A 23,016-nucleotide genomic window follows, 5' to 3' on the forward strand; every position below is an offset into this window, starting at 1 on the left:
CTATGGTTATTATCATTATGAGTTCATTTGTCCCAGCAGTGTATGATTAGTTATCTCGTTTCTGTTTGCCATTTAAGATGCACCCCTTCTTTCAGTCTTTGTCCAATCTCTGTGGCGTTTATGTGTGTTTTTACTGCCTATCAGTTTGTTCCAGATTACTATTTTTAAAGTTTGAGTTTGTATCCATAATTGGAGTCTTCCGTCTGTTCCTGAGGAAACTACAGTGTGACATAAGTTACTTATAATAAACTGTAATGAGGAGTTTTTTGAGGGAAAACTCCTTGTTAATAGTGAATATGTGTTCCCTAATCTAAAGTGTTAAAAGTGCAATGTGTAAAAAATGTGAGTATCTATTAACAGAAATGCAATATGACATCCATAACTATGTTTTCAGTGGTGTATAAAGAACTTACTTAATAAACCGTAATGTTTTTATTACCTTAGAATGAGACATTTATATCTACATAACCGCGGGAATCCCCTTCTATGAAGGTCGACATATTGTGACGTCATGTTTCTACCGTAGCCGACAGCGAACAAACAGCGCTACAGAGCGCGTTTCGTCACAACCTTGAAAGAGAAGCAGCAGAAAGCTAGAAGCTAGCCATAAACACCGTGAGTAGTGACTTTTCCCTTGTCAGTGGTTTAAAATATGTAGTTGGATTGTTTCATGTAACTTAGTTCTTCTCCCTCGCTGTGTTATGGCTTTGCTATGTCGGGATAAATGTGCTGGTTACGTTTGTGAGACAGCTGATTAGTAGGCTACTCTTGTCATTGACCGTAAAACAGTAACGTTACAGGAATCACCAACCCGTCGATCTTGGAAGCATTTTAAGTCGATCGCGAAGAGTTTTCAAAATCAGAGAAAAAAAGCCTATTGTGTGTAGTAAATGGTGTCTAGGGGATGCGGAGGCGCGCGCGCTGTACAATCATGCCATTTTTGCCGCGCGCACCTTTGGGCTCATGCGGACGCGTCGAGTTTAAACAAGGCTTTACGCTTTAACCAGCTCAGCCACAGTAACAGCTCATATTGAGCCAGCTAAACTTTTACTTTCCTGTTAGAAACAATATATAGTTGCATAGTTTCATGTGGTTCTTCTCCCTCGCTGTATTATGGGTTTGCTATGTGGGGGGAAATGTTCTGGTTACGTTTGTGAGACAATCAGCTGATTACTATTATTATATTATATATTAAGACCCTTGATCCTCACCTGACTATGGCTTTGTAAACTTTATCCATGATGTGGTTTATAATGGTGTGTGGTACAGAAACAGTGACAATGTTACACACTATTGGCTTACTCTGGCTATTCTCTGCTGTCTCAGACGACGATATGTTTGTCCAGTTTCAGGCACCGTAGCTTCTTCGAAAGGGAGGGGTGAGCAGTGGGCTGAGCCCTCAGTGCAACTCGCAGCAGAACCGCTAGATGTCGCTAAAAATCACACACTGCACCTTTAACAAACGTATGAGCAGAACTGTAGGCCATGAATATTTTTGCTCCATTTTTGTGTTAGAGAAAGTATATTAGAATACAGATGCCCTTTGATTTAATTGATTTTATTACATCTTGAACTTTTTCTCAAATAAAGCTAGAGGCTAATCTTAGAAATATAAATAATTGCTTCAGTGACTTCATCGAAGCCATGAATACCTGTGCACACTTATCGAACCAAATACATGTTCCAATAGCATGTCATTACCCAGATACGAATGGCCAAGCATGCTCATTTATTGATTTCAACCCATTCAGCTAGGTCTTGCACGTTTGTGCTTTCACAAAGAGTAATCGTTCTGACAAAAAAGGCAGTGACTTCATATAACAAACTTCTGCCAGGACAGTGGCTCTAGTATTTATATAGAGTGATTAAGAATTGATGTGGGACAAAAACAGAGTATGAAATCAAAAGGAGACTCATTCAGCTGAGTGAGGAGGAGAGGGCTGATTACATTGCTGGCTCGCCATTATTCTTTTTTATTGTAGTAACAACGATAAAAATGACAATCAAGGCCTGTTATTCAGACCTTACAGGGATAGTTCACCCAAAAATGAAAATTCAGTCAGTAATTAGTCACCCTCATGTTGTTCCAACCCCGTAAGACTTTCGTTCATCTTCGGAACACAAATTAAGATATTTTTGATTAAATCTGAGAGCTGGATCAATCCTCCATATGCTTCTATGGGATTGAAACTTGCAGGCCCAGAAAAGTTATTAAAGACATCGTTAAAATAGTCCAAGTGACTACAGTGGCTCAATCTTAAGTTTATCAAGCGACGAGAATACTTTTTGTGTGCAAAAAACCCCAAAAATATTCAACTATTCATTTCCACCTTTTTCCTTCTCTGTGGACCTCAACTGAGTATGTAATGTAACAGCGCAGCGCTTCTGTGTTGTACGTCACACGGATCACACACATGACCAGCGTCGGCCAATAGTGAGCCTACGTGTGACATACAACACAGAAGCGCAGCGCTGATGAACGAAAGTCTTACAGGGTTGGAACAACATGAGGGTCAGTAATTACTGACATAATTTTCATTTTTGGGTGAACTATCTCTTTAAATTAGGCAATTCAGATACAAGTATAGCTGCAAAAGTTCCCTGTTCTTTTGTCAAAGTTCAGGGTTTCAAGAGTTCATTTTCAGATTATTAATACTGATGGAGTTGGTTTGTTAGACTGTACTCTGGCATCTCCTGGGAAATGTTAATGCTGGTTTATGAGCTAATTATTTCAGTTAATCAAATTGGCCAGAAATTATCAGATGATATTTGTTCTAAGTGATGTTGACTCGAGAAGGCCAGAGTAGATTTTTTTTCTGACTTCAAAATGTATGCAAAAGCTAGTTAAATGCCTGAGCTAGTTCATTAAATCACAATTAATATGCAAGTGTACCTTGACCTTCAAACCAAGACATTTCCATTTTACACTGGACAAGTATTTTTTTAAGACCCTTCTGACAACATTGTTTAGGTGAGCTTAATAAAATATGGCTGCATGAAAATAAGGTACAAAGGATACCGGAATTTATGATATAAATATGCAGTAAATAACTAATTTTTATATATATACAAATTGTGCCATTTTAATCATCCAACTATACACGTGTATGAATTACACAATGTATTATTCATAAGTGTATTCTACAATATATAAGTAAAAATGTATAATTATTTGTATAATGTATAATTTATTATTTCAATATTTACAGCATAAAATCATGTACAGTTCTGCTCATAAGTTTATACAGCTCTTGCAGAATATGCATTAATAGCCGGGGGATCATTAGGGTAAATTGTACTTATTCAGTGCTAAATGAAAAGAATAGGATATTTAAGCAAAATAAGAGAATGTACCCCCCTCCCCCCACCCCAGATCCTAATGCATTGTGTTGCCGTCCTTAGCATCAGTGAATGTTTTCACCTTTTTTAATAGTTTAATAGTTTAATAGTGTATGAATTCCTCAATTGTCCTCAGTGTGAAAAGACGGTCCTCAAAATCATACATTTACTGCTGGAAAATGTTTAAAATATGCAGAAGATGCTAGAAAACCAATGAAAATGCAGGACCTGGACATTTTTTCAGAAGAATAGTGTTCAGTTTCACTGCTCAGGAAAAACAAGGGACTCATGAACAAGTGTTACCAAAATGGTGCAATTGTGGTCCCTCTATTACCAAATATATACCAATTTATATTGTTATCTTGCATTTTCTGCATGGTTTATATGCACTTATGAGTAGTGGTGGTCATTTTCATTTTCATTTAATATTAATAACAATAATAATATGTCATAATGGACAAGGCTCTTTAAGTTTGTAAGGTTGCTGAGTTTTCCATATCCTTGAAATACCAGTGATCTCATGTGCATATGTTGGCGTATTTACTGTCTCAGCCATATACCCATTGGAATCCATTCAGTCTCCACTATAACTGCAAGAGTAGACGCATACTTCATGACATAAATCAATCATTTTGGTCTTAAGACTTTGAACAAATGAAAAAAGATAAAGTGGTGGGAAGTACAGTAACAGCTTTATTAAATTAGTGCAAAAGACAGACATAATTCATTCATCACGTCATCTTTTTCTTTGCATTTTCAGAACTTACGGGGTCTCCCACAAAAACCCACACACACATTTCGTTTTGTTTTCATGTTATCTTTTTCTGTCTCTCTTTTTTGTTTTCTTTTGTTCTTCTCATAAGCGCAAAAAGGGGGGGGGGGGGGGGACATATTTATATAAAGAACAACTGAATCAACAGCCTTCCCTGGCCTCTTTGACTTTGACCCAAGGGGAGAGGGAAAAAATTAAATAAACGCTGCACCATCAGAAACAAGAATCACAAGACAGATTCACTCTCTGTCTGCAAATCGCTCTCTAGATTTAAGAACCGCACTCTAAAACACGAGCTCATACATGAAAAAGAGGAAAAAAACATCAATGGCATTAGAAATAGTCCCTAAAATTTTGCAAAAACATCCAGTTCTTAACTTTTTTTTTCTCTTGAGGGGGTCATTAAAGAATAAGCGATCAAAGTACATAAGTTAATTAATATTTTTGTACATTGGTAAAAAATAAAATATATATAGTGTACATTTCCCCCCATCATTTCACACATTACTATAAAGATATATTGTGTTCCACTCCATAACAACTAATGCAATTGAACCAAAACCAAAAAATAAAAGACTCAAGAGACGCTTTTTTTTAGACTCTGAAGGCTTCTGGCTATCAACCTGCCCTAAGAAACACAACCACTGCAGACTAAAGAGGCCTTGTGTCCTTCCCTTACATTAGTAAACAAGATCAAATACAGTAGTCTTTAACCAGAGGAAACTAAAGTACATCGAAATGTCCAATCGCTTTCCCACCATCCAATAAATCTTAGTCCAGTGACTGAGAGAGATCATCGAGGCGGTGCCTTCCGTGATGTATTCCAGAGGTATGAGAAGACAGGAGGTCCAGGGGAAGAAGGGAAAGGACAGAAGGAGAGTTCCTGGTGAAAAGGCGGAGGTCGGTTTGCGATGGAGAGAGACAACGGTGAAAAGGAGTAGCGCAAAAATGAAGGGTGCGAGGTGTCTTTTGGGGATGAGGTCTTCTCTCTCTGCCTGCTTTGCGTGTGGAGAAGAGAAGAAGGTTTTCTTCAGTGTTGCAAAAGGACTACAGAAAGAATCAGCAGGTTTACAAGCCTAAAATAGAAAAGAGAAAAACAGGAATGTGAAAAATGCTAATTAAACACCATTTGAAAGTTTAACAGAACATCTGTGGTGGTAATAAACTCTCAGTGGCAGGTTTGAATTTTTTAGGTCAACATGAGATATTTGTTTTAATAAGTATGCAATGAATGTATAAAAACATAACAAACCACAACAAAGCATTGAATTATTAAAAAAAAAAAAACAATTAGAAAACTGAATGTCATTCTCGTTGAGCCTCCAATGAAGCCTTTATTTAGAGTCAACCCTTTATTTTTTCCTTCACTTCCCTTTCTTACTCCACGCTGCCATCATAATAAAATATGATTAAAACGTAACTTTGAAAAATGTAAGGTCTAATTTCACAAGACTTGAGCGAAATGAATTGGCCTGCGGATTTCAGAAATTCAAAGGCGATCGAACCGTGTCAGATCCGATGCGAGAGAATATTAAATGTGGAGGGGGAGGACTATTGATTTTTTCCCTTTTGCTGCTTGATGTTTCTTTCCACTAGATATGTTTGTATAGCTTGGTCCTAAATGACAGTGGAAGGAAAATAAGACTTGAACGGCACTTAAGAGCATGGCTGGGGTTGCTCTGTTCCACAAAATGCCATTTGCAAATTCTAATGAGACTCCAGCCCTGCTTATTCATGTGCCGAGGGCCTGAAATGTGACCAGGTAATTCTTCCCCCCTTAGGCGAACCAAATGTGAGCTTGGAACATCAAAATATATAACTAAATCAATTCACCTCGCCACATTCGCACGCAATAAAGTGAAGCGAGGAGTGGATAAAAATCCTCCCTACTCTCATCTCTGCATACATACACTCTTCACTCCATCTTCCTAAGGGGTAAAACACAGGTAAGTATGCAGGGAATGGGCTATGAAGACAGCAAGACGAAAGTGTGTTTGATCTAATTACCATCAGCCTGATTGGAGGAAAGTGGTTGTGGCAGCAGTCAGCTGCATTTGAGACAGACACAATAAACACACGTGATCCCTGCACTCCAGTGCTTTGGTCCGATAGATATATTGCACCCCCTTTGCATCTTAATTCACTGCCTCAATTTGTCTTTTCATCAGCCATGAAGTAAAGTTATTCATGATGGGTTTCAAGTATACAGCCATGAAACTCAGTATATATATGGTCACACTTTAGGTTAGCATCCAATTCTCACTATTAACTACGACTTTTGCATCAATAAACTCCTAATTACTGCTTATTAATAGTTAGTAAGGTAGTTGTTAAGTTTAGGTATTGGGTAGGATAAAGAGATGTAGAATATGGTCATGCAGAATAAGGCATTAATATGTGCTTAGTGAGTACTAATAAGCAGCCAATATCCTTATATGCATGCTAGTAAGCAACTATTTAATAGTGAGAATTGGACCCTAAACTAAAGTGTACTATATATATGTGTGTGTGTGTGTGTGTGTGTGTGTGTGTGTGTGTGTGTGTGTGTGTGTGTGTGTGTGTGTGTGTGTGTGTAATGAATGACCACAATGAAAGTCAGTGTGGTCCAAAGCAACAGCAGACCCCATTGACTTCCAGCGTATGAGCAATATTCTACATCCATTTTTTTATATATATAATTATGTATATTAGAGTATTAGAGATTGTAATTTGCCTTAGCAAGCTGCATTAATTGTTCCTTTCACACTTAAAAATTAATTAACAAGAAGAGGTTATGCTTTATCTGCCAGGTGCACCGCGGATGGCACATCAAAACAAGAGCCAGTAAACAGGTCGAAGCTGTGGAAATTTCTCATCCCCTCAAGACAGGCCACATTAGTAACCAGAGTGCATTAAAGAGTAAAAATGTCCATCTTGGCAGAAAAGGGGATTTAAACTTCATTGGGCACAGGCCCAGGCTTATTTCCCTGTTGTGGATTAATTATATTTTACCCCTGTTGGGTATCTTTCATTAGATTAAAGAGCGGTTTTAGAGGCCTGTTGGGTATATCACAACTCTTCATTTGTCGAAAAATATCACGTTAGGAACATACACCAAACCACTGTATCATTTGTAATTTTCAATTACAGCAATATTAATCTAACTATGACTAACATTTCAAATTTGTGTGCTTATATACCAGCTGGACTACCTCACTGTTTTAACCACGGAGTTTTAAAAAATATGAAAACGAAAAACGAAAAAAAAAGTATATGTTATTTACATTGCGTGTAAATAAATGCTATTCACACAAAGTGTAAAAAGTAGTAATATGGTATTTGTAAAAAAAGAAAAAAGAAAAGTCAAATGGACGCAGATAGTTAAAGTAGCCTCAACAAGTAAACAGAAACTAAGACATTTTAAAAGCATCAACAAAAACCTTTTCCACTCAACCAAATTGCAAAAAGCAACTGTCTAAAAGAGAATCAGTAATCTCTATTCAACAAATACAGTATTTTCCCCCTTATAATAGCCTTTACTTTACTATACTGCATTTATTTGATTAAAAAATAAAGTAAAAACAGTACTATTCTGAAATATTATTACAATTTTAAATAACTGCTTTCTATTTTAATATATTATAAATTGTAATTTATTCCTGTGATAGAAAAGCTGAATTTAGAATTTTCAGCAGCCATTACTCCAGTGTTCAGTGTCACATGATCTTTAGAAATCATTTTAATATGCCAATTTGCTGCTTAATTAATTATTATCAATCTAAAAAAAACTGACACATTTTTTTCCAGGATTTTTTTGAATAATAGATATAAGAACAAGAACAGTACTTATTTTGACTATTTTTTTTAATAACAAATGTCTTTAATGTTGCTTTTAATTAACATACTGTGTCTAACCCCATCTTACCCCAGAGGAGTGATCTCTAAATTGTAGTTTGCAACCAGTCCTACAGGGGGCAGTAAGGTCATCTTGGCATTGTTTGACCTTTCCTCTGCTGAACATGTGCACCTAACAGTCTCCACTGTGAACTGGACTGGCTACATCAAAGCCTAGTTTTTCAGTGTAAAATATAATTAGATTTCCTCACGATATTTGTTTCAGAATGTGGCCTCGTCTTGTGTCGTGAATGATGTTTTTCTTCCTCTCTGCAATTAACATCGCTGGTGTAATCAGATATACAGCTCAATGGAGCCACATTTTCAAAGGACAAACAAAATCAATGGACTCAAAGGGCAAATCAGCACAGAAGGTGATGTTTGGCAAACTGTCACCGGAAACCGCAACAATGGCTCCTGTGGGATCGAAGACGTCAAGACTACTGAGTGTGTGTGAGACGGTGCCAGTCGGCCCCCCATGATGTGGCACACGCATGTATCCGGTTCAAAATTTAGGAACTTTCATGGGGGTCTAAAGAGAGAGGAACTGGTGTCAGTTCATAGATGATCTGTTTGTGTTCTCCCGGAGGCTTCCATACATTATTTAAGAGGCCACAAATGCAAGTCTACTGGACTTCTTTATCCTTGAGAATGGAGGAAAAACAGATAATTTTTCAGTCCGTGAAGCAGAAGGTTAGCAACATGCAAGCTAAAAATACACATCCACTGACACACATACACACTCACAGCTGCACAAACACAAACAAACGGTTACTTTAAAGTGAAATGCCCACTGAGTATGATTCTTCTTCTTGTCCTATTTTCAGCAATTAAATGCCTTTCACACCAAATGGGAAATAAATCCAGAACCCTAATTTCACTCTATGTATTTTTGGTTATGATTAAAAACTTAAAGAATAAAAAAAAAAGGAAATAAAAAGATTTAAGTTTGAAAATCTCTATATAGCCTATAGTTAGGGACTAGTTTTCTAAACAACATACAGTATGAGTTACAATTCTTATCACTCAAGTTTCATGTAGCGATCCGGATGGGACTAACATCTCCATGTTTATAACAGAGGTGGGAGTGTGTGTTTTTTTAGATGTGGGCATTACAGAAGCTCATCTGCTGTGCTTGCATGCATCACCCATGTCTTTTTAATTGATTATGTATTGGTATAATTTTAATTCATTTTTCATACTCTAAGTAAACTTCACGAGTTTATAGAAATGGCTGTTTATAATAAACAAGTGAGCTAAGACATCTAGACAAGTATCCTACTCTTACCTGACACTGATATTAAAATGGGCAGTATTCACAGTTTCCGCGGTTTGGGTCCATTTATTAATTTAAAAAAAAAATTTCGTCAGATACAATCCATATTGAAATGAAAGCATGCCGAAGACTGGTGCGCAAATGGAACCTGAGGTGGGTCAAAAACACATGAGGACAAGTGTTAGGAATAATACAATATTGGCAATCACAGACATTCTCATTAGGACTGGATTAGATTTTCCAGAGGACCGTCAAGTTTGCCGAAAAACAGTAGATAATTTGCCCTGGAATTTTTTACAGAGGCTGTGTGAGAAAAACACATTAAACACATTAAAATCGCAAAGTACGTCTGTGAAACGTGAATTTCTCTAATGCTTTAAAGGCACACTATGTAACTTTTTTGTTTAAAATTTCAATGCATCATCAATCGTTCTTCCAAAACATTTTTTTTGTCTTATCCAGATTCACTATGGTACGCCTATTATAAGTGTTTATATTTTAGACCAGTCAAGATGGTTTTCACAGGAAATTGTGAACATAGGTCACTTCCCTGTGTGTGTCTCATCATATTTGTAAATAGAGAAAAGTTGCTCCGGCTACTTTGACGCATGTGGGAGTGGCAAGGATAAGTTGTCACAACAACAACCGTGAAAAGTTTACATGGACCACGCTAAATCTTGAACCTCTGGGGAATCATGGAATAAAAAAAAACATGGAAATGAGGAGAGTCTGCTGGCAAAAATAGAACGTGATAGAGTTCATAAAATGACGAGAACTGAGGGATTTTAAATGTTGTAAAAGCAATGTGGAGATGGCAATTTTATTACTCAATGAGTAAGGCATTTTATTGAACAGATAAACTGTCATATGTAGCTCTCTAACAGAGTTCATTGTAAAGCATTATCTATTGTGAAGGGTCATTTCATTACAGGCTGTTGTAGTGCTGTGCTAGAAATTTACTTTTAATTAAGTACCGTGTCTATTAATTAGGAATAACGCTACAGTAACATCTTCAGCTAGTGAGCTTGAAACCCTTTCCATCTAAACTGGTTATATCTCTTAAAGTGTTTATGTCAGGCTAATTTTTTTTTAGATATATTAAATAAGGTTTAGATGTCTGAGTGAAAATGTAATTATCATTAAAATTATTACTGTAATTTCCCTACAGTAAGCTTTATAGCCATTTCTGTCAAGGTCTTTTAAAACACAGCTGAGCAGTGACGTCAGAAGAGGGAGACGTGCCAAAAAAGTTCTATTCAAGTATGGAGAGTTTTGAGTCTGAGGAGATCCAAAATCCCCCTCAAACCTACGATGGCCCACAGCGATACAATTTTGAGCCTCCCAGGCGTGAGACAGATGAGGAGCCAAACAGAAATTTTAATCATTTTTATCGAAGAAACATAAATATCTGGTGTGAAGAGAACCAGTGGAGAGTTAGTCAGGTGTCCAGGTAAGCATGCATAACTTAGAGGTGGAACAGTACACGTATTCGTTTTGAACCAAAATGGTACGGGCGTCACGGTTCGGTGCATGAATATACACAGAGAATACACGGTATAAAATAAATAAAACTTGTGTGCAAATTAATTAATGCGGAACTACTGTTAGATACGCGGGTTATTTACTATGGTTATTTAGGGACACCTAATCTGTAGCTCCGCCTTAGCTCTGAAGCTCCGTGGCTATAATTGACAGGCTGCGATGTCAAGATTGCAATGCTGGAATATGTTGGTTGGTGTTGGTGTGTGTGTGTTATCACCGCCCTCCCACCCTCCCAGGGTCACACGGTAGTTTTGACCGTGGTGGACCGGTTCTCGAAGGCTGCCCATTTTATTCCCTTGCCCAAATTACCTTCAGCCAAGGAGACAGCGTTGATTGTCGTTGATCACGTCTTTCGGATTCATGGCCTCCCGACAGACGTGGTTTCTGACAGGGGACCCCAATTTGTGTCCAAATTTTGGCGAGAGTATTGTAAACTTTTGGGGGCGACTGTCAGTCTGTCCTCTGGGTTCCATCCCCAGAGCAATGGTCAAACTGAGCGAGCCAACCAGGATTTGGAGCGAACGTTGCGATGTTTAGTGTCCAAGAATCCTTCCTCTTGGAGTCAGCAACTGTCTATGGTGGAGTACGCCCAAAACACATTGCCAGTGTCATCCACGGGCCTATCAACATTTGAGTGTAGCGTAGGTTACCAGCCACCTATTTTTCCTAGTCTGGAATCCGAAGTCACGGTCCCCTCCGCCCACGCCTTCGTCCAGAGGTGTCACCGCACTTGGACTAGAGCTCGTGAGACTCTACTCCAAGTGGGGGCGCGCACCAAGGCCAAAGCCGATCGCCATCGGTGGAGGCCTCCCGTATACGTCGTCGGTTCTAAAGTGTGGGTTTCCACCAAGGACATTCCTCTCCGCTCCGTTTCGAATAAACTCGCACCCAAATTCATTGGCCCGTTTTCTGTCACCAAAATCATTAGTCCGGTGACAGTCCGCATGAATCTTCCTCCAGTGTACACGAGGATTCATCTTGTCTTTCATGTATCTAAAATCCGCTAGCCCCGGTTCCTCCCCCGCCGCGTCTCGTAGACGGGGAACCCACTTATTCGGTCAATCGTGTTCTGGACTCGAGACGGAGGGGGCGCGGATTCCAGTACTTGGTGGACTGGGAAGGTTACGGTCTGGAGGAGAGAAGTTGGGTACCGGCTAGAGACATCCTGGATCACTCCCTTATCGATGATTACAATCGGCAGGTAAGGGAGCCTGGGAACGCCAGGAGGCGTTCCTAGGGAAGGGGGTACTGTCACGGTTGGTAAATCCTATGTCTTCTTCTTGTCTCGTGTCTCTGTTGTTGTATGTCTGTGCGCTGATCAGAGGGGCGTGACCGCTCATCAGCGCTCGTTCAGCAATCACTCATTACCTCATCACCAGCTGCAGTCTATCCATTCCTGTGTATATATTCTCATCAACTTCTCATCTCCATTGTCAGATCGTTGTTTGTTGGTGTTCGGTGTTGATCCCTCTACGTTCCAGTCTCAGTCCTTCTTTGTTCCTGTCGTATTTCCCGTGGATGTCCTGGATTCGTTGTGTTGATCGTCACTCTCACCACTTCTTGCACCTGGTTTACATCTGACCATCGGAGTCCCTGCGCCGCTAGCCTGCCGCCCTTGGACCTTCTTATATTTGACTTTCACTTAAATAAACAGAGTTTTACTTGCTATTGCTTCCGAAATTTATTCGTTACAATTCATAGGTGTCTATGTGGGCATTGCCAGCCCATGGCCTCAGCTGTAGAGAGCATGTGCTGCAGAGAGGTGGGTGCTCACAACGCTAACGTTAGCTAGGTAATTGCTAGAATCAAATGAGTATTTATAAGAGTAAGGGGAACTCAAATCAAACTCACTTTCTCAGCGACCTGGGGAGACGTTTCCCTCTTATGAAGTCAAGCGATTCGTTTGGGGGGAGGAGCAGTTTTAAGTGAGTACTGAAAATAACTAACTTTTTCATCTTATATTATGCCTTTAGGTAATATACATCAACTGGTCAAATGTGTATTTCCCCTAACTATTTTGTGTTAATCATAATTACAAATTTAACCTGACATACACACTTTAAGCCTAGTATTGAATGTTTTATGAGCAGTAGGATAACCATATTCATCCGCACAATCACGCAGAGCCGAAGCACAACCAAAATAATGTTCTTCCATACAATGCATGCAGTTTTTTTTCAAAATATAAACAAGCCACTTTTCCACTGTCAGGTCAAAAGGTTCTAAGAACTGTAAGGAATGGTTCCAGTTGTATTTACACTTGATCCTGGTATGGCAAGACACGAATACAAAACCGTTCTCGGCCCGGAATTCTCAGCACGGTTGGCTAGCAGTAGAACGCATGTAGTGAAACTTGGTCACTTGCCTTTTGCCCAGCTACCAGTTTCTCTGTAGCTGGCTAAATGCACTATTTGAGTGACGTAAACACAATTTTATTATAAAATTAAAAGGAATATCTAATCATTCTCCATATCAATCACTATTTACATCTCATATCACCTGTAAACTCGTGCGTTACCAGGGCAATGACAGACACATTTGTATTACATTACAAAGAACTCTGTTATCAGCCCCACAGTGGAAAATGAAACCATATCTGCACCAGCTGGGCCAGATCGGCACGGAATGGAACGGTTAAGCAATGAGAACGGTTTTCTCCCTATGGTGGAAATAGTGGATATAGTGTTCCTTTAAGTACTTTTTGGCTTCAAATCAAAGATTGTAATTGAGATATACCTCATAGCAGGTTGGTTTGGTTCATGGTTCATAACTATTTAACAAATATAATTTACCTATGCGAAAAATTAATGGGAAAAAGTCTTCGGTAACCAAGGCTATACAAAAGTATACAGGTCTGTTGCACTCTATTGCATATCACAATCACTCTCACTCTCCCTCTATTGGTATTTGGGTCTACAACTTTTCTAACTATTATTACATATATTATTTTGCCTAAAACTTTAACACTAGTCTGGTATTTCCCCAGGAAACATTGTTACAGAGAAATAGAAGAAATCACACTCACACTTGGGACAAAACAACCATGCATCAGCGATCGAGCCAGTGTTTTTAACCTGGGGGTCCATGAAGGTAAGCACAGGAGCTCAGTGGAGGAGACAAACAATTTACAAACATACAATCTTCATTTAAAAAGCTGAATGAAACGTAATTAAAACAATTTGAATTAATATTAACTGTTGTAGATTTACAATTATCACCATGGGAAGGTGACAGATCTATGTGCCTTTTTATCTTTTTTTTATCCATAAGCTACATATAGATTAATGTATAGAATTTCTTTAATATTTAACCATTTGAATCATCTTTTTGCCTTCGGAATACCTAATTTTAAAAGGTAATTTTAATTTTAATTTTCATCTCTTTAAATGGTCCTGATGAAATTAATTATAAAATAATAATTATAAAATGATTATCAAAAATATGTTTTACAGGTGTCAGGCATCAGAGAGGTGTCACACTGCAGTACATCATCAACTTATTGTATTTAATGTCAACTACCTATAAACAAATGGAATGGCACAAACTAATGAACTACATGTGTGTGTGTGAGTACGTGTCTCCTGTAGAGGAGACAGATGAAGCGAGTTCTGTCTAATCTTTTGGCCATTTCTCTCTTGCAGAGCTCCATCACTGAGCTTCTGGCCTTATCTGCCTGTTCTCACCACTCTCTCTCTCAGCAGGGGTCAGGGTTCATTAAGGTGATAAGGAAATTGAAGTCAGACACTCTCTTCCTCCCACTCGATCAGTGTGCGACATAGTGACATGGTCCCTCCTCGACTGTGTCTTCCTGCGCGACAGTGAAACGCATCCTTACAGGAGTCATTAGTGTGCATGTAGTGCAGTTCTGAGACCAGCATGCACCAGCTATGTGTCATGTCACACAAGATATAAACATGTGCACACACTTTCAGACTGCCTGTTTCAATGCATCACTGCCTGAATGTGGAACACACACACACACACACACACACACACACACACACACACACACACACACACACACACACACACACACACACACACACACACACACACACACACACACACACACACACACACACACACACACACACACACACACACACACAATTTACAGTGGGGTCTAAACATCTTGACACAACTATGCTTCTATTTTGCATTCTTTCTCATTCAATACAAAACAATGAATTGCAATAACATCATTTGACTGAAAAGTTTAAAATTCATATTAAAATAGAAAGTATTTGTTGCTTTAATGAGCAGCACTTAAGCTGCGCAAGCTTCAGTTTGTGTAAAAAACTGATGATAATGTTCTCCAGCATGATTTAAGATAATTCAAAGAGAATCAACTAAGGAAAAATATGACCTTCTGTACAAAAGCGTTTAGATGGTCAATATTACCAATTTATCTATTTGATTAGTAACATAGAAATGTTGAAGACTTATCCCATATTTTCAATGTGTTCCCAGACTTTTGAATCACACTGTATGTTAAAACCAGAATATGTTATGTTAATATAGTATATTATATCCGGACATATCTGTATATATATACACATATACATTTTATTTTTCTACCCAGAAATACCTCAACAGCCCCTTTGGGTAAACCAGCATGGCATAATAGAGTGGATGTTAAATGTCTGCCAAGGCAGTAGCAAATAATCCCATAATTTCAGTCTATTACAGTCACAAATTAAACATTCACTCTAACACAATGACTGTTAGCAGAGCTACTGGGGGAAAAAGAGAAAATGAAATGAAAGGGCAAAAAGACGCAGAAACAATGCTAAAATGGGAATTCACTGAGATGAATTGCGTCCACTATAGGCAAAGGTAATTTAAATTATTTGCACCTCTCATTCACATATGTCTGTATATATGCTTGATTATAATTCTCCATCATTTGATCAGTTGTTGTCTGTCAGGTATTCGATTAAAAACTGTGACCATGATTAATATCAAATCCATAGAAAACCTACAACAAGCCAAACATAAATAATACAATAATATTAAATAGCATCTTTAGTACCCGATTAACCTAAGTTAAATTGAATAAGATATGGGGTTTTCTCTGATATACAGCACAAGCAAATGGTGTAATTTTAGTCAATTCCCCCCAAATGTTAATTTGCATGATATAAGACTAGATCAAAGTGAAAATATGGTTATCTGAATGTAGAGAGATAACACAAATAAGAAAGTGACTGAGGGAGAGACTGTGGAGAAGAACTGCCTTCCAGGTTTAATGCAGATCTGGAGACATTGGCATCACGACTTCTATTCAAACCAGGGCTTGGGCGAGGAACCTAGCAATAGAAATCCTCAGAGCATGATGTCTCTTCTGAACAGAATTATTTTTCCTCTGTTTTCCATTTTAGAATGGCTGTATAGAGTTCCATTATATTCCAGCCCCTCTAAAGGAGTGAATTATTTATGTTATTGCCGGGAGAAAGAGTCACCAGGGGACTGTGTGCAGGTTTGGATGGGAGATTAACTATAGGACTAACATATATTACACAACGACACACACATACACACACACACACACACACAGAAAAGCTTAAGACCTGCTGTAAAGAAACCTTTAATTTGTGCATATTTCTTTAAATGCTTCTATGGCTCTCTGTTGGCTGTAATAGTGGCTCTATATGCTGTAAATCTAGCCTGATATGGATCAACTCTTAATGCAGTTCCAGGCTTTAACACAGTAAATAGATACGGGGTCACTGAAGACACTCTAGAAGAGAAGCCAATTTCCTGTCAAACTGTAAAGCAAGGTATACAGGGTGTTCATTATCAACATCGATACTGAGCTAAAGTAACAACACATATATGCTGGAAAACTTCTAAAAAGGTAGGTACCTTGCCAAAAAATAAATAAATATCTTTGTTCAGATTTACAGTAAACACAATTTGTGTGTAAATCTGAATATAGTTAAATGCCCAAATATATAAATACAACACGTGAACGTAAATCGGATTATATATTTAGTAAAAAGTTTAAATAGTCATAACTCTGAGTCTATGAATGAAAATTTTGTTATTTAACCATTTTCTGTTTTGCCCTTAATTTTAAATGTGTGTGTGTTTGTTTGTTTTTGTGTGTGCGAAGGCCACATGAGAGCAGATTGTTGTTTAGCCATTCGAGAATATGGTCCATAAACAAACTGAATGAATGGGAGTGATTCTGCAAGCAGCCTGTAAACTGGACTCTACTAATACCCAAATCCAAATAGGTTTAAAACAAAATAGGGTTTAAAAGCCTATAGGGAGTCCTGCAAATTAAGTCAGAAGTTCAGATGTACCGCTTCTGCCCAGAATGGACGAAGTTCCAAGTTCAAGAATTAAGAGAGTGTTGTACAATAATAAACTCTGCAGAGTTCTGACTTTTTATTTATTTATTTATTTTACTGTCAGGCAGAATCGTGGCTCTGGAACACTTGCAATATTTATTTGCACTTTATTAGAAACCATGAAATATGCAGCACCTATCAAACTTTAAAACTCCACATTTAAGCAAATCACCTAGAATTTCCAGCATTTTGATAAGAGAGATCATGTATGTGTGTGTGTGTGTTGTGTAGGACACTTACCGAGCATGGAGAGCAGAACCAGGCCGAGCAGCAGCAAGAGGTTTGTTTGTACCGAGGCGGCACGGCTGCAGTCCATTCTGTTCTTCTTACAGGTGCACACCTGAACTTTCAGTTCTGTGTTGTTGGATATGGGAGGGACGCCAGAGTCGGTCAGAACCAGCGGCAGGTTGTAGTTGGCCTTTTTAAGGCTGTGCAGCAACATGATCTGGGAGTGAGTGTCTAAAAACATCATAAAACAATTTAATAAACCGTTCTGGCCACTTTACATGTCAGACGGACTGGATCTTCCTCTCTAAATAGGCATAATAAACTACAAAAGGTTTGGCTACAGGAGACTATAAGCCACTTAATCTCAAATAACCTCTCTTGTTCTGTCTTTGTATCACATCATCTGCCACTGATTCTCTTCTCAAACAGCTGACAGAAGTCTTGAGATTCACATGCCTTTCTATATTTGAGTGTGTTCTCTCGGGAGAGATGGGTAATCGAGAGTCTGCTAAGATAAACCACAAATACACTCAGCTATTTGGTCAGAGTGATCTCTAATGATACACACACTGTCTGTGACAATAAAGTGATCCTTTTCCGTCTCAGCAGCATGTGGTCCATTTGACCCAGGTGAAAACACCAGAATTCTAACCTTTGTACTGGCTGGTTACTGCTGGTTTGGTGCTAGTATAGCAGATAGACTACCACAATAATGATATTCACTATAGGGATGCCAGTTTTCAGGACTGTTATGATCTCAGTCAATTCTGCCAAAATTCCGAGTTGATTTATACTGGCACTCCATTACTATTTTCAAAAATGTTCATGATTAATTGTCATTACATTATATGTTTGCATTGAAAGTAATTAATTTATTGAACATAAAAAAATATAGTAATTTATGCCTGTATATGCAGTGTTTTCATTCTTCATTTTCATTATTACTAAATGCATTAGTGCTGAAATTGATTAATCAACAAAAAAATCAATTAAGCTTAACTGTATTAAGGTAAACTATTCTTATAGTAAGAGCACCTTGTATATTTCCTCGAACAGGCCTTAGAAATAGCCGGCATGTGTTTAACCGTGGGTGCGTGCCTGTTTCTGTCCCATCTGAGAATTAGCTTACCATTGATCCTGGAGATCTTCCATGTTTTCTCCAGTCCTGGCTGTTTGCCAAGCTCGATCTTGAAAGGATCTGTATTAGGATGAATGTCCTTGTCTCGTCCCCCGATCACCACCACATTTATGTCTTTAGCGTCCTCGCACACCCGGGCCACGGAGGGGAAGACGTAGGGAGCGTTATCGTTCTCGTCCTCCAGAGTGATTATCAGTGTACCTGTGCCAGTGGCGGGTGGATTACCTAGTGAGACAAAAGGTAGACTTAAACAGAATATGCAACAAAAAAAGTAGGGCAGGACCAGTTCTATTTTAATATTATTTAGATACTAATCTTGTATTTATTAATATTTCGAATAAGCTTTTATTTTTTTTATTTTATTTTTTTACATTTTTAGTTTTCATTTTAATATAAGCTGTAGTAATTTTGTTATGTGTTTTTGTCCTTTTTAATAGGTTTTTGTTTGCCATTTAGTTTTAATTTATTTTTATTTTAGTTTTAGCAACTTTAGTACTTCATCCTAAACTTACTTTATTTCAGTTATTTGCCAAAGGCAACATTTCTTGTTTTAGTTGATTTTTTTCAGTTAAAGTAATTTTATGGAAGTTTCTGCCTCAGAGTTAAATAAATAAGTAAACAAATCCAACAAAGTATTTTTTTATGCTTAGAATTGTACTATTTCTTACTGTTAACATTTACCTTTAATCCCACATTTATCTTTTTTTATTTGATATTCTGAAAAATAAAACAAGCTTCCATAAAAGGCAGCATAGAGTATTAAGAAAATAAAAAGGGGTCAATTTTGATGATCACAATCACATAAAAGTCCTTCCCCAGTCTAAAGCTTTTTGGCTTTATAGGCCAAATCAATAGTTCTCTTTTAAATGCACAGGAGGTTTGCAGTTAACAAAGCACCGGCATCTGACTGTTACTGTAAAGCAAAGTGGGTTAAGACTTTTTTTTTTACAAAAGGTCAGACAGGATGCAGAATCACAGACATCAGCAATCAATGGCTATAAAGAAAGAAAACAATAACACCAAATCAAAACATTCAGTTTCTGACTTGGAGTAACAGCAATTTCCTTGATTTGAAAGAAGCCTCATTTTGTATCAAATTGCACTTCATTGAATATTGCACAGGAGAAAACATTATTTAAGGCTTTTAAAAAAATCTGCTTCTGAGAGATTAGCAGTTATTGCAGGACTGTATAATTATAAACAGCCCTGGAGGTCACTCGCAATTAACATCCGATGACAGGATCAGTAATTACAGAATGATTTTGTCCTCGTGTTCCCAGGAACACTCAGGCCTCAAAGGGAAGAAGAAAAGACACAGTGTCAAAACATGGGAGAAAGTAATGTCTCGCAAGAAAAAGAAATCAGGTTTGTTCCAATTGCGTCTCGCACCTGCAGAACAGCGTTTAGAGGCAGAACAATGATGTGTCCTTTCCATGTTTTATTGATTTTCTGCTCAAAAAGATTGCCAAGTACGTAACAAGACGTTTCACAAGCCGAAAAGAAATGCATATCCATGAACAAAAGCAAACTGTCTCGCCTAACACCATAAAAGCGGCAGACTTCTCACTATGCTTCACAGAAGAAAACATGCCCCGCCATGAGCGATAGCAACGATCTGATTTATAAATCATGAACTCTTTTAAAAATTTAGACATGGCTTGTTTGTGCATTAGTAAATACGTCCATTGCTCCACTTTCAAGACCAGTGAACAAACCAATGATTGAAAGACGGCAAAGGTCAAGGCAAGTATTACATAAATACAGCCTGTTGGGTTGGTATATGGTAGCGACTGGATATAGATTAGGTTTATGCTCACAACCACCGCTATTGACCGTTTTCTGACCCAAACAGCTAAAATCACAATATATGGATCACATAAAAATCCCAGATGCATGCAGGGGAGACTCTAGAATATTCAGGGGGGCTTGAGCACCCTTCCAGAGCATGAGCTGATGTGGTTCAGAGTAATATTTCTGTCCTCAAGTGCAAGAGGTTGCGAGCCGGAATCATCCTCAACCACTTTTTATAAATAAACATGAAAATAGCCTCTCTTTGTCTGTATTCAGTCACGGTGACGTATCTGGTAGCATGTTATTGTGTTATTCCACTGGAACGGAGAGCGTTCGGATGAGAGATCACATCTATGACTCATATAGACACTAAAATGCATTCATATTTAATGCACCTCACTGCTATATGCCCAAGTGAGGTTTATACATAAAAGGCAAATGCAATAAAGGTTATATTAAGACATTGCACAAAAACACAATGTAGTTTTTATTAATATATTGTGCCTTTATCTCTCACATTTTGATTGATATTATAAAAATGCATCTGAATAGATGAAAAGCAAACAATTTCAACCTTTCTGAAAGCTAGCAGCAATATGAAACCTTATTGCATCACGATTAGTTTTGGTCTGGTGAAGACAAACATTCCACATACTGCCACTGACCTCCAATTTATTTTCTCCCCAAATACTATGGAAGTATTTTAGCTTTGCACAAGGGAATTATTGTGCATATTGAGACGGTAAGTCTTCTTCCCTTCTATCATCATCATCATCATCACTCGGTTATGCACTAGAAGGGTGCGCCCGCTGGGAAGAGGAGCGTGGCTGGGACTTTCATTAGCCGCACTTGCATCTGTGTCTCGTCAATGCAGACAAACATAAATTGACTAACACGTCTGTCATTCAGGGAAACTGAGTGTCTAGGTGTCCCAGTATGTAACAATAATGCTGAAGACAACCTGAACCTGCGTAATGCTACAGTTCCTGTACACTGAAGAATTTGGTGTAGACATTTTTTTACTCAGAATTTGCAAGTACATTTCATAAACAAACACAACGAAACAAAGTATCACATGGAATTAATAAACAGTATTTTCTTGTAAAACATACTCCAATAATCTTAAAAAACACATTTGGATACTTAAATCTAGAGCTGCATGATTCTGGATAAATTGAGAATCACTTTTTATTTGTTTCAAATAATTACAGAATCACAATTCTCCCATGATTCTGAATAGACAATTAAATAAAATAACATGTAATTTACTTGAGGTTATTATAATTTTTTTTTAAGTTGGGTTGAATGAATGATTAAATGACTCACTCATAAACACTTGTTTCATTACTGGATGAATCAGTGTTTTTGAATGAATCTCTTGAATGAATGATTGAATGACAAATATATTTTTAACAGCCACCAACTGGTGTTACGATGTAATTGATGCAACTGATGCAATATTTATTTAAAGCCGTTACTGGTGGTTAAAGTTACTTTCAAAAGGTAATTTTTTCAAAGTTCGAATGGCTACCGTACGCATCAGTGTTTATATCCGAACCACAAACTTTATCCAAGTACTTCAGTGATAATTTGAATTATTGTAAGACAGAAATAATGATACTGTGTTGTTGACAAGTTTGTGACAACTGTTTGTGAAGCTGTTTCATACCTATACATAATAACTGCTCTCTCTGGGTCAGCGGAAGAGTTTGACTTGTCAAATATACTTGTCAAAGGTTTAACAGACAGCCAAATCCTTTTCATTTGAATAAGATTGCATGAGTATTTGAATTGAGATCACAATCGTTTAACGATTAATCGTGCAGCTCCACTGACATCCTATTAATTCCAATGCATTAGATAAAACGCACCAGCAAACAAATGACGTTTGACAGCCAGTGTCCAAACGCCTTTTGATTTAATTTTGAAAATATAGATCTATTAATAATTCCTCCTCTTTTAAAATGCTTTAAATGTTTATTGTTCTTTCATTAAAATAAATGATACATTTTTGTATCTTTTGTATCAAATGCAATGACATTCATACATTTTAAAATGTAAGCAAATAATGTATGGGTCTATTGTATAACAATAATACTAAAATGTATGCAGCAACTTAAAGTTCTTCAATTCTGCTCCTAGAAAATACATCATGATGTTAAATCATATCAGTCAGGCTTTATGAAGCTTTCCTATGTGTGCTATGGGACTCAGAGAAGACATATATGCATGAGAGAATGCAAATCTTCCCTATTTACACATGGTTGCTGTAAGTGGTTAGAAAACATGAACGTTATTTGTCTTAACTGAGAAAAAACACATTCCCTCGCTTGATCGCTCTAGTTTTTACCATCTTCATCAGTATCATCATCATAATCATCTTCAGCAGTGCTAAGAGCTCCCTCCTCCTCTAACTCACATTGAAGGCCTATTACACACATTTAGATGCACCATAAAGTGTTCTAGAAATGAGCAATAGTGCAGTTTATCACTTAATAACTTTCATCTTAGAAACCGGCAACCCCTGTAACATCAGTATTGATTAAGGTAAACGTGAGCTGAAATATACAGCAGACTTCATGAATAGTTGAGTACACACCGCTTTGTTTAACATGCAGCACTGACATAAAAGATATTCATGAGACAAGGATAAGAAAGGGTTGTTTGCATAAATATGTCTATTACATATGCAGCATATAAT

The 23,016-nt window shown here is 37.7% G+C and overlaps 1 protein-coding gene across 2 annotated transcripts in view; it reads right to left on the reverse strand.

The window, feature by feature from the left end:
* Nucleotides 1–4,009: 4,009 nt before the first annotated feature.
* Nucleotides 4,010–23,016, reverse strand: part of cdh13 (cadherin 13, H-cadherin (heart)) — a 426,287-nt gene continuing 407,280 nt past the window's right edge. For both annotated transcript variants that reach the window (XM_077193535.1, XM_077193536.1), the window contains 3 exons: nucleotides 18,516–18,749; nucleotides 17,399–17,617; nucleotides 4,010–5,187 (listed from right to left, as the gene is read on the reverse strand). In XM_077193535.1, the coding sequence (XP_077049650.1) occupies nucleotides 5,180–5,187; nucleotides 17,399–17,617; nucleotides 18,516–18,749 (461 nt within the window). In that variant the 3' untranslated portion in view covers nucleotides 4,010–5,179. The remainder of the gene's footprint in view (nucleotides 5,188–17,398; nucleotides 17,618–18,515; nucleotides 18,750–23,016) is intronic.

Source organism: Siphateles boraxobius, unplaced genomic scaffold (genome assembly GCF_051911475.1).
Source record: "Siphateles boraxobius isolate OS27281-9 unplaced genomic scaffold, OSU_SipBor_1 31, whole genome shotgun sequence".
Taxonomy (NCBI): domain Eukaryota; kingdom Metazoa; phylum Chordata; class Actinopteri; order Cypriniformes; family Leuciscidae; genus Siphateles; species Siphateles boraxobius.